The sequence below is a fragment of the Coenobita brevimanus genome, chromosome 97 (assembly GCF_032717465.1).
Source record: "Coenobita brevimanus isolate Jiangsu-jjx chromosome 97, ASM3271746v2, whole genome shotgun sequence".
Taxonomy (NCBI): domain Eukaryota; kingdom Metazoa; phylum Arthropoda; class Malacostraca; order Decapoda; family Coenobitidae; genus Coenobita; species Coenobita brevimanus.
This window is the reverse complement of record NC_137050.1, coordinates 10,050,029-10,063,422: the sequence shown is the minus strand read 5'-3', so window position 1 is coordinate 10,063,422 and position 13,394 is coordinate 10,050,029. Positions and strand designations below refer to the sequence as shown.

The following is a 13,394-nucleotide window of genomic DNA, read 5'->3' as shown; positions in this document are numbered from 1 at the left end:
TTCCATATACAATACCTTCCCTACCACACTCAATACACTTATGCCATGATAATTATTGCACTCACTTCACTCGCCTTTATTTTTGTACAGGGGTACAGTCACAACCTTTTTCCACTCCTGGCACAGTATCACTCATCCATGCCTTCTTACATATCTCCAACAATCGCTTCATTCCGCTCTCTTCACTACACTTAATCATCTCTGTATACACCTCATCTACCCCAGCTGCATTCCCATTTTTCAGCCGCTTCACAGCACTCTTCACCTGTGCAAGTGTCACGTCTCCTGGCACTGCATTCCTTCTCTGCACACCCCCAAAACCAGTCATGTTTATGGTGGCTCTGCTTTGTCTCTTCCCATTCATCAGGCTTTCAAAATATTCTTTCCATCTGGTCCTTACTTCATCCCCATGGGTTAATATCTACCACCTACATTCTTCACACCATCACATTTCTTTCCCCTGTCACTTCTGCATTTCTGCACCTCTTTCCAGAATAACTTCCTATTTTCATAGTAGTTTGCATTCATTTATACTGTATATTAATGTATGTGTCACAATGCAGTCATGCAACACCTTTACTTTCATTCTCACCTTCCTGCTCCTTGTCACCCACCTCACTGTACATGTAACCCTTCCTCTGTGTTGTATCCTTATCATGCACTGCATCCTATAAACTCGTATCCTTGTTCATCAGACTATCTAGGTACGTGAAGTTTCTAATGTTCTCCATTTCCTAACCAAACAGCCTTACTGTACATTGTGTGTGTTCATGCCTTCAAAAACCCTAACTTTACTCCTTGGTACACTCACTCTCAAATTTTGTTCCTTGCACACACTTTCAGAGTCATTCTTTTTAACTCCCATTCATTGGTGGTATGTGGGATGACCATCATACTGTACACTCACTTGATGTAGTGCTCCCTACTTCCTTCACTTTTATCATTCTTTTTCTGTGTCTGCCTTCCTCTCTTCTGAGTTCTTCCTTCCTTCCTATCACTTGTTACTGCCCCCTACATTTCAGGTGAGTCTGCACTGAGTGACAAACCAAATAGTTTCTTGTAACACAGGAAACCATTTATAATGTTCGGTGATAACCAAATAACATGGTGATGTGGAACCTACTATGGTGCCCCTGTTAACTGGGTGGAATGACGCAAATGTGGCATCCATCTGGGAACCAAACCTCCACACTCTTCTCCAAGCCTCGCTGTGGTGAGCCATTGTCAAGCACAAAGGAACATCAGTTCACTGCACATGACAGCCTTGCAGGGGCAGTTGTTTGCCTGTGGTTCATGAGTCAGCTCAGCCAGACAGACCAGAGTTACCCAGTAAGAACTCCTAATTATCTTCACTCAACAGTATACTTCACACACAATAATACAGTACAGTTCAAAAGTTTGATCAAAGAACTTACTATTTCATCCACCACGCACACTGCCACCCTTCACAGTTATATATACTCTTTGCAGCACTGACTAATTTCCCATCTACTCTCTTTATTGTCAGCACCTTCTACTAATCATGTCTCTCTACTCCATTGTATGTTTTCTCCAGATCCATGGAAGCAGCACGCAACTTCTTTCTCTTCTCCAGATACTTCTTTACAGTATATCAGAGAGAGATTTAGGCTACATACCACTCTCCCCTTTAAAAAAAAATCCTTGTTCCCCTCTTATCATATCCTCAGTTCTCTCCATTACTTGGTCAATAACTGTCCTAAAGTATATCTTTCCCACTAAGTTGAGATTACAAAAACCTTTATGATTGCTACGTTCTCCTCAGTTCCCCTGTGCAGTCTTAAGGCACTACTATTCTCCCAGGCCAAGCTGCAAATTTTCCATATCCGTTTAGTCACTTTCTTCTTGCATATTGCAGCATCTCACCGCACACTGCATCAGTCTCTGGTGCTTTCCTCATTTTAACATTCTTCACACATTTGTTCTGTTGATGTATTCCTCCCTTCTCAACTTCTCAGCCATTCCCCAGTTGCATATATTATACTTCATTCACTTTAACTTGGCCAATATCAACCATCCCTAAATCTTGAATGCTGAGCTGTAACAAGAAAGTAACAACAGAATATAGTGCTAGTCATGAAGCACCTATGGAGAGGATGATTACCCATAGTACTGAATTGGCATATTCTACTGCTCAGTTACAGACACTAAGGTGTAAGTGGATGAAAAACTGGGCCAGGTTACAGTGAACAGACTGTAGTACTATTCCATTCTCTATATTCAGCGTCTCATTAAAATGCTGTCTCCATCTTTTCACTTTTTTTTTTCTCTACACAGCTGGCATTATGCCAATTTCATCTTTCACCTATTTACTACTGCCCCTACCCTCTCTAACTTTCTTGACCTACTTCCAAAACAGTTCCATACATTTTCCTCATTTTACACTTGGGATTTTTCCAAACTCCTTTTTTTTTTTTCATATTAGTCTCGTCTTCTCTCTCTTCTTTTCAGCCTACAACTCTCTTTTCTGCATCTTCACAACTTCATTCCTTCTTTTTCCCATCCAGTTCCCATACTCTTTCTCTTCCACAGCTTATTTCACCTCATTAACACAACACTGTCAATTTCATTCTCTTACCTCTTCTAAATCACTCACAACCTCACACAGTGCAATTAAAGTATTTCTTCTTTGGACACTTTACTTACACCTCTACTTCCTCCATCTGCTTCAGGTTATACCTGTTCAACTGATGCTCCACTTCCCTCATGTCCTCCTCTCATTTTCCTTATACCTGCTGCTATTGCACTCTTTTTGCAACACCTGCTTCCTCCTGTTTTCCTCTGCCATACTTGTGTTTATCCACTGTTTTTGCACCTTTACCCTAGCTAATAGTTTACAGTATTTCACTGCAGCACTGGTGATAGATGGGGGCATCCATCATCCACTCACTTGATGCAGTGCTGCCTACTTCTTCCTTCATATGTATCATTCTTCTTCTGTGTCTGTCCTACTGTCAACCTATTTCTCCCATCTTTCCTGTCACTGTTTACTACTGGTACTCGTGTTTTCACTTGAGGTCGCTCTACATTATGTGGTAAGCCGAATAGTTTCTTGCAGAGCTGGGTATACTTCCGCAATCACTTCCGTAAACCGCAAATTCCGCAACTATGGAAGTGCGATTTCATTTGCGTATTTGCATTTGCTACAAGTATTCCGCAAATTTGAAGTTTTGCATTTGCGGAAATACTTCTGCAAACACAAACTTGCCCGCAAACCAACCTGACCTCTTGAGAACTTTGTGCAGTTTGCTTTTATGCAGGGCACCATGGCCCTGCTCAAGATGGAGTTGTCTCAGTTGTTGGAGAAGTCTGACTGTGAGGAATAGAGATGGACTGATGTGTCAACTTGTCAAGTGTGAGCTGTGAAGTGTAATACTGTAATTTAATTCCATCCACCCATCCACCATCCAATCCTACATTGCCCCAAGAGAAGCATAGGAGCCCGGGGCTAGGCAGTTGTTCTCGACATTTAAGATGAGTGACCAGCCTCACTCATCCTTGAGTGACATTACATGAACAGTCAACCCCAACCATCCCTTGGATATAAACCTTCACCGGCTTAATCCGACTGGAGCACAATAATTACCCACTAAACCACCAGGTGCCAAAATTTGGTTATATGGTTACCACCCAGCATAGTAAATGGTTTCCTGGTGTACAGGAAACGATTTGGCTTGTCACTCAGTGTAGAGTCATCCACAGGCTGAAGCAAAAGGAAAGAATGAAGGAAAGAAAGACAGAAGAGGGAGTGTAAAGTCACCTGTAGGCAGAAGGACAAGGAAAGAATGAAGGATAGAAAGGCCTTTATCTATAATAGTGAATGATTTACCCTTGTTCTGTAGTAAAAACAGTCCACTATACTAATACAATAATACTGTATTTAAAATATACATTTTAGTTTTATTATAATTTTATATATCCCATTCAGTATGACAGACAATTTCCAAACTTCATAAAGTCACCTATTGTTTGTCAGAATGGAGTAAATAAAGATGTAACTGTAGTGGATGAGTAACAAGAGATGATTTTTTAACCCCATGATTACAAAAAATATAATCCAAAACTTATTAAAATCCTCTAAAGGTATCCAGATTAAAATTAAACTGATGCTGTGGTACTGAAAGGGATGGAAATGATTTGCATTTGCATAACCACAAGTTTCAAGAAGGTTGCAAACTTGTGGTTGCGGAAGGTAATGGTCTGAGTTTGCGGATTTGCGTTTGTGGAAGTGAATTTTCATTTGCGGTGCCCAACTCTGGTTTCTTGTAACTCAGGAAACAATTTACAACTGTGGGTGGTAACCATATGACCATGTAATGGGGTGATATGGATCCTGCTATGGTCTAACTATCTATCTATATACTGCCAGACGCCTTAATCCCGGAAGGGGTGGCCACAAACAAATTGCCATCATGCCACCCTGTCCCCTGCCATTTTGCTGCCCTTCCCCCAACTTACGCCCCTCTCTCTTGTATACCTCTCCACCCCATCCCTCCTTCTCGCTCTCAGCCTCCCCCTTCCTCTCATCTCCCCCCCCCCCACCTTACTAACATTCTCCTCATTAGTCTCTCACTCTCCATCCCCTCCACGTGGCCAAATCATCTCAGTGTATTTCTCCTAACACTGTCTATCACATCCACATGCACACCACAATTCTCCTTCACTTCCTCATCTGTCAGTCTGTCTCTCCATGTAACTCCACATGCTCCTCACAAATAAGTCATTTCCACTGCTCTCATTCTTGACTTGTGTCCTTCCAACGAAGTCCAAGCTTCAGTTCCATCCGTTAGAGTTAGTATCACAATACAATCATGCAACAACTGTTTTACTTTCATGCACACTTCCATATTTCTTATTACTGCTTTCAGAGAACCAGCAACGCTTCTTCCCTGTTGTACCGATTCAAGCAATTCATTCTCCAAACTTCCATCCTTACTCATAACACAACGCAAGTACTTAAATGCACTTACATTTTCCATTTCCTCACCATCCAACCATGCTGTGCATTCAGTGACTTCATTTCTCAAAGACCATAACTTTATTCTTCACTACATTCACCTTTAGATTCCATTTCTTACACACTCTCCCAAACTCATTCACCAAGCCTTGTAGTTCCCCTTCGTCTTCACCTAAGAATACAGTATCACCTGCAAACAACAGACCAGGAAGTTTCCAAATGCTGTCCTCTTTCATTAGGGCTGCTCCAACATCCACTGCCCTACCTTGTATCTCTTTTATAACCCCATCCATATACAGACTCAACAACCATGGAGACATGACACATCCCTGTTTCAATCCAACATTCAGAGAGAAAAATTCACTCAGTTCAACATCCTCATGCACTGCAGCCTTAGCATCCAAATACACATTCTGCATGGCATTCAACAGCTTCCCATTTACTCCATATATTCTAAAATATTTTCCACATTCCTTGTTTCTCCATTCCATCATATCCTTTCTCCATATCCATGAATGCTGCATACAACTTCTTTCCGTTATCAAGGAAGTTGTCCACTAAAGATCAATGGCTGAATATTTAATCTACACAACCACTTCCCTTCCTAAAACATCCCTGTTCTTCAACTAAATCCTCTGCTACTTCAACTCTGTCAATAAATACCCTTTCATATACACTTCCTGTTACACCAAGAAGACAAATGGCCCTGTGATTACCACACACTTCTTTTTCCCTGTTCCCTTTGTACAGGGGAATAATTATACCTGACTTCCAATCCTCCGGAACTCTACCTTCCTCCCAGGCCAATCTGTACATCCTCCATATCCATTCTACTACTATTTCTCTCCCATGTTTCAGTATTTCACCACACACTACATCAATTCCTGGGGCTTTCCCCAGTATAACTTTCTTCATTGCTTCCACTACTTCCATCCTACTAGTCTCTTTCTGCCATCTTACCTCTCTCCTTCTCCAAGCCATTCCCCAGCCAATTATACTTGCATTACTTTCATTCTTTATGTTTAACAATTCCTTAAAGTGTTCTCTCCATCTGCTCATTTTTTCTCCCTTCTCCACTATAAATCTATCATTTTATCTTTCATCCCCTCCTAACTTCTTTATTGCCCTGTCTAACTCTCTTTACCTTCTTCCAGGACATTTTCTTACATTCCCTCTTTACACTCACTGCCCTGTCTAACTCACTTTACCTCCTTCCAGAACATTTTCGAACATTCCCTCTTTACACTCAGATTTCTTCCAAAGTCCTCATCTACTCTCTTCTTACTCACTAATATTTTCACTTCTCTCTTGCTCTCTCATCCATCTCTCAACATCCTCTATGCCTGTGTTTCCCATCCACTTAGTATATATATGCTTTCTTCTTTTGCTCCACAGCTTTCCTCACCTCCATATTCCACCATGCTGTTCCTTGCACCCCCATTTGTCTTTGCTTCATCCACCACACCACCTCACTTGCTGCATAGATTTCTTCTGTGATTATTTTGCAAACACCTTCCACCTCCCCCATCTGCTCCAAATCATATTTACCATCCTCTTGCAACTTTCTACCCTCCCTGTATGGACTGCTTACTCTTGTCCTTCTCTCCTTCTATTCATGCATCGCATTTGTACCTTAACATTCCCTCTTCTGTTTTTCTTTCCTTCATTCTTTCCCCTTCCTTCTGCCTGTAGTTGACTTTACACTGAGTGACAAGCCAAATGGTTTCCTGTACACCAGGAAACCATTTAAAACACTGGTTGGTAACCATATAACCAAATTTTGGTGCCTGGTGGTTTAGTGGGTAATTATGGCACACCAGTTGGACTGAACTGGTGAAGATTTATATCCAAGGAGTGGTTGGAGTTTATTGCTCATGTAATGCCACTCAGGGATGAGTGAGGCTGGTCACTCTCATCTTAAATGTCAGGACCAACTTGCCTAGCCCCAGGCTCCTATGCTTCTCATGGGGCAACATAGGATTCGATGAGGAATGAGGAATGACCAACCACTCTTTCCATTCATTTCTCCAGTTAACAACGGACTTCAATCATTCTTCCCAGTGTATGCTTGGACAGTCTCCCAAAACTCTGCATTCATTCTAAGCTTTAATTATTTTATTCTTGCTACTGGGAAAATTATTTTTATGCAGCTTGGGAAAGATCTCTATTAGTGAAAAGGACTGAGGATAGTGCTAAGCCTCTTTCAGTCTCTTCACTGTGGAACATTCTGCAGCATTTTTCATTATTTCCCCTCATTAGAGCTAACAATGTTATGAAAACATTACTTATCCAGTTAAGCCCTTCACCATGAGGATGTCTTTTATTTTAGCCTTGCTACCTCCAGATAATTTTATTTAGCTGAAGAAAGATTTTTCAAACTGCAAGGCTTAGATGTAGCATATATTAACACTCCTCAATATGAGAGTTTACCTCCAGCCTTTCACAGAACAGAATCAGCTAGGGGTAATGAGAATACTGTATAATATAAATATGACTCTTAGTTCTGTATCCCCAGAGGATTTTATTCAATATAGGAGTGCCTTTTTGAGCTTGAAAGATTAAGTATAGCCATCATTAACTGTTTCAGTGATACGGGGTTCTCATAAGCTGAATAAAATCATTTGGTAGTAGCAAGAATAAAAACAGAATTGATGATCTTATGGTAAAAGATTAGTCATTTAACTGTGGCTGGTGCACTGAATAGTTTAATCAACTTAGCACCAGAAGATTTTGTTCAGATGATAGAAATTCAGTCTGTTAAAAGCTTTATAAATTAACGCCAGTAGCTGTTGGTGCAACCAGGGACACTGCTTAAGCAGACATAAGACAATTCTGTTCATTTGAGGGAAATGCCATTTATAGTTGTTGTTGCTGGTAAACTGCAGGAAACTGGCCACTCCCAGTTTTGTTGTGGGTAACTGTGTTGTGAGAGTGAGGTGCATGAAGTGAGTTAGTATGTTGTGGTGTGGGGGACTGCATTACAGTAACGACATAAACAGTTCTTTGTGAGAGGTATTTTGTGTTTGTACTTAAACACAGCTGGATGGTGGCCACATCATAGTTTGAATAGATGTACTCATTTGTCTCTGGGAAGGACAGTATCTGTGATGTGACAGTTTGATGGGGTTTCATGGATGCTGTTTCACTAGAGATTTTGGTTGGCTGTGGTGGCTATGTGTTTGTGTACAGTATATGTTTGGGAAGTGTAAGCACTGGATGGAGGAGGAGGGATGTTGTTGAGACATTCTATGTAATGGTGGGAAGTTCAATTTTGTTTCATGGTAGTATGGTAATAGGGTTAGACAGTGATTACTGTACTTACTTGTTCCTAAGGTCTGGGTGGAAGGTGTAGCCCTGCATAGCCTGTTCCACAACCTTCCTCTCCCGGTGCAGCACAGCTGCCACCATGCCCTCTATGGACCTACCCAGCAGGTTGACTAGAAAGGCTCGCTGCTCCTCAGTCATCAGTCCAGCTGCTACGTCTTCCGTGTCAAACTTTGCCAGGATATGACTAGGATCAGGAACTAAACCATCTGTCATTTCGGCTGCAGGTACTGTATTTTTTTTGCTGATTACATTTGTTGTTGCTGCTTCTGACTTTCTGGATGTCAAGGTATGGTTTTTATATTCTGGTTGGCTTTCAGTTTTACCTGCAAGTTCCACCTTGTCGGTGCTCTTGCTTTTGTCTGTGTCTATTTTTCCTTTGTTGCTTTCTCCTTGGTTTTTTGGTACAGCAGCTTCCTTAATGGTGTCCTCTTTCCTAACAGCTGATGGAACATCATATTTTATAAAATTCTTCACATTCAAACTGACACGCTCTGTATGCTCTAGGAGAACAGTACTGTTTGCCAAACCTGTTCCATGAAAGAAATGATACTTTAATTAAAACACTTGATTACCACATGACTGAGTTTATGTTCATGACTTTCATCCATTATGAAGTTACCAAAGTAAACTACAAATACCCTATATGAAATTCAGAAACATAATTATACTGTATTACAGTGATATAAAGTATTATTATACTGCATATTCATCCATCCAGCTCATGCAGGAAGTGAAAAGTGTTAATTATTTGAGCATTACACCCTGCACCATCTGAAGATCTGAATAAAATGTAATTATTATGTGTTCCCCAGTGCTGTATCAGAATACCAACTGAAGCTGTCTGAATACCCATATTATATATGGATACTTAGGTACAATGCTTGTATATTTTTATGAAGCAGATAAGTAATACTGTAACTGTGCTGTAAAATCATAAATTTTTTTTTTCCCTATAGAAGTCTTTGTTGGCAGTGGAAGAATACTGTTTTTGCCAGCACCTGCAGGTCTTATCTTGAAAACAGAGTTGTTGTTGCTGTTGTTGCCTAACCGTATTCTCTCGGCATGAGCAGACCCATTGACCACAGGTATGCAGCTGCTTCTCTGGGGCAGTCCTATAGTAAAGTACAGTACAGTTCACACACCATGTAGGGATGTGACATCCCCTTGTGGTAACAGCATCTAACCATGGTCAGACCAGAGTCCTTCCCATGGCGAATGCAGGGAAATATGAGAAGGTTTGGCTCCTGGCTGCTCCTCCACCAGTTTACACAACACCACCATATGTAGGTTCCTCATCAGCACCAGAAGATAGTGAAGTGACTATTTTCATATTATTAAAATAGGGAGAGATGTGTTCTCACACCACTGTGCTAAATTTCAAAAGAATGGTTACAAACTGTAAGATGTCTTTTCAGAACGTATCTGACCGTAGGCTTTAAAAAAATTAAACAGCTAACCTGTTGAGCTAGGACACTAATCCCCCTCAAAGCAGGTCCCTTCTAACGTGACACACATATCCCAGCATTCTTTCCATTGCCATTGGCTGAAACAATCCTCATAGTCAGTATTCAGTATCTCCTGCAGGTGCTTCGTCTCATTTGTCATGATTTCTTTTCAAATCAGGAATCTTTCAGCAAAGTTTTGAGCTTGGAGAAAAACCAAAAATCACATGAAGCCATGTCTGGTGAGTAGGGAGCCTGCTGGACCTGCTTGGCCAAAAATTCCTGTATCAATTGAGAAGAATGGGCAGGGGCATTGTTATGGTGCAGCTTGCAACTTGCCACTTTTCGAAGGTCTTGTCTCTTCTGCCAAACTGCATCATGAAGACAACAGATAACGTCAAGGTACAGGAATCTCCTAAATCGCAGCTTTGAGATTAAGCACATACCGTGATGTTAGAAATAACTAATAATCATACCGGGAAAATTGCTTATGGGACTGTCATCTTGGAAAAGTAACCCCCTAACCTGTAAACGTACATCAAACTGGTCACCAGTGAACACTAACAACCTGCAAAAGAAATTAGTAAAGCATATTTAATGAGAATGAACAATATTGTAAGAGTCTTACCTGACTCTGACTGATGACATTGCTTGAATAGACGGGGAAAGGGGGGAGGGGCTCCAAGGCTTGAGGCGGACTATGGCCTCTCAGCACAAGGTGAGTGTGCGTATATATATATATATATATATATAAAGCAGCCGTGGCTCAGTAGGTTAGAGCGCTCCGCTCTGACCGAAGGGTCGGAGGATCGAATCCACCCAAGGGTCATTGGTAGACATCAGGAAGGGCATCTGGTCATAAAATGCTACACGCTCCAAACCAAAGTCCTCTACCCAGGGGCAACGCCTTAGTCCTTATCCAAAAAAGGGGTACCTGGCGTAAAATTCACCCCCCTTTTTTATTTACCACAACCTCCCCCAGGAACCCCTCAAAGTCCAGTGTAGAGACAACGGAAGAAGTGTCGCCGTTGCCCTCAGCTGCCTCCATGTTGTCGTAAGAGTCATCAATTCATTGAGATTAATTCTTTACCAAACTAGCATGGTCTTTTTGTATTTTCTACTGAAATCAGTCTTTCAGAGGTTACTTGTTCTTATTCCTGTATTACCACAACTACTGAGCAGTTTTATAAACTTACCTCTGATGAAAGCTATAAATGAGGATTTACACTGCATGATACACTGATGTGTCCAGTCAAAGCCGTGGTTGGTAAACAACACAGCCAGTTGGAAACATTGTTGGCAAACAATGCTGAGGGCAACTACCCCAAAATAGGTACTGAAATAATAACAGCTAAGGGCATCACAACACCCCCAGGAGGTGACAATGGAGGGGTAAGTAGGGTGCGTGCAACATCCGTGCTATATGGACGTAAGTCCAATAGAGCCGTGTGCCCCTATTCCCCAGAATGCACCTGGCGTGATCACCTCAGTCTGGGTGCATTACCCTTTCACTGGACCAGCCTGCGTCAGGATTGGGGTGGAGCTGGAAACCTAGCTCCAAGCAGCACCCCAGTGACGGCCTGTAGCCGCGCAAACCCAGAGATGGCCCGTAACCACTCTAATAAGGCGACGGCCTGTAGCCATTCTAATAATGCGATGGCCTGTAGCCACACACTAAAGCGACGGCCTGTAGCTACGCCCAAAAGGAGATGGCCTGTAGCTGCTCCTATTGCTGCTGAACCCCCCTGCAGAACCCGTGACGGCCTGCAGCTGCACGTGGAAAGAGAATGGTATGCCCCCTCTCTTTCTGCAGTTGCCTCGAAGGGCACGACACTGGTGACAGCCTGTACCCACACCAGTAGACAGGAGACAGCCTGTAGCTGCTCCTCGCCTACACATCGCGCTTCATACAGGACTCCAGCAAAGGCCTGCAGCCACACACGTAGACAAGCGACGGCCTGCAGCCATGCTTCGTCTGTGGTAACGTCAGGAAGTCGGGCCCTGGTGACGGCTGGTAGCCGCACTGACAGGGAAGGGACGGCCTGTAGCTGCCCTCCACTTGTTGCCCAAGGGACCTTGGCAATGGTCTGTAGCCACACCAGGAAGGGACACTACAAAAGTCCCTCACCCCCTGTGACTTCACAACTTGAGGGCAACCTGCACTCAGCCCTACCCACCGGTGGCAGCGCAGTTCGCACTCTACACCCACCAGGATCGAGGCAGCCTCCAGGAGGAGAACTTCCAACTCAAGGACTGGTGGAGAGGCACTGTGTTGTCCCTGGGGTTGTATTCCATACAGTCAGCACCAGGGGAGGACCCATGACTGACGGACTCCCGCTGGGAGCAACGCCGCAGTCCTACCCTGACAGCGGAGCAGCAGGAAGGAGACTGCAGCCAACAGACCCTTGACGACCCCAGGGCGAGACCTCTCCCCTCCCCAACAAAGGCGACGCCCTTCCCCCACCAGGCACCTGCGGGAGTGCCTACAGGGACTGTTTGGCCCCAGCCCTGAAGGCCAGACCCGAGTACCAAGTCCCTCCAATGCGGGGCCCTTCAACAACCCGGACCGCAGCCCATCCAGGAGGATGAGGCCCCCATGGATAGTCCCATGGCCCCTTACCAAGAGCGCACCTGAAGGGGCGCCACTAACAACGGGCTGCCACCTGTGAGCTGCCGTTCCCCCCTTGGTTGGTCTGCTCCCCTGCCCCATATCCCTATAGTGACTGTGACCCCTCGCCCTGCCCGCGAGTGAAAGTGAAAGTGACTGCCCCAGTGTCAAGTACAGGGACAGTGAAAGTGAACGTGACTGCCCGACTATCAAGTACAGTGACAGTGGTAGAACAGTCTGAAAATAGTGGGGAGTGAGAAAGACACTACCAGTGCATACCACGGGACAGTCATAGAAATAAGTACAATTATAGAAATAAGAAACCAGCAGCCCTAGAATAAAAGTGTAGTCACAACTTATCTCAAGAGCAGTGTCTATTTGTCTGTCTATTGGTATCCTGTGATACCTTTAACTCATAAATACCTATCCATTTCAGTTACTTGCTTTTGGACAAAGTCTAGCTTTCTGTATCCATAATTTGATATGTGTAAGGTTATTGCTCAGCTTTTTTATGCCCTGTTCCTCTCATACTGTGTCTAAGCTCCGGTCTTGAAAGGGAACCCAGCTATACCTTAGGCGTTCCTTGGACGCGCCTAGCATAACAGTATACATTTTTTTTTTTTCCACTCACGTCTTCCAGTTACAATTCAACTGTTAACTGTGTTCCACATGTATCAGAATTACATGGCTTGAGATCGTCAGTTTGTTATAATGTGGGTGGAATCACTGTGTCCGTTTGGAAAAGAATTATCTTGCTGAGTCCGTAATGGTGAGCTGTAAGCCAAGAAACCATTTACAACACTGGGTGGCAACCATATAACCAAACCATACGTGCTCCCTACGTGTCAGCAAGTGGGTTGGTGGAGGGTTAGTGCCCCTCCTCGTAAAACAAATAACTCAAAGTCAAGTGGCCACCCCTTACGGGAGTATGGCATCCGGCAATAGATAGACAGATACAACTGTGGCTTTCCTATCGTTGTCAATCCTCCTTATGACATCAAACTTTTGGATGGAAGTTATCATTGGCTTCTTCTTCTTCCCC

The 13,394-nt window shown here is 43.3% G+C and overlaps 1 protein-coding gene across 3 annotated transcripts in view; it reads right to left on the bottom strand.

Annotated features, from left to right (window-relative positions):
• The window catches only part of LOC145413852 (carbohydrate sulfotransferase 4-like), a 610,328-nt gene that overhangs the window by 504,567 nt on the left and 92,367 nt on the right, over window positions 1-13,394 (bottom strand). For all 3 annotated transcript variants that reach the window (XR_013899769.1, XM_080283520.1, XM_080283518.1), the window contains exon 4: window positions 8,298-8,829. Coding sequence is in view for 2 of the 3 variants with exons in the window: in XM_080283520.1 (XP_080139646.1) it covers window positions 8,298-8,829 (532 nt within the window). In the remaining variant the exon portion in view is untranslated. The remainder of the gene's footprint in view (window positions 1-8,297; window positions 8,830-13,394) is intronic.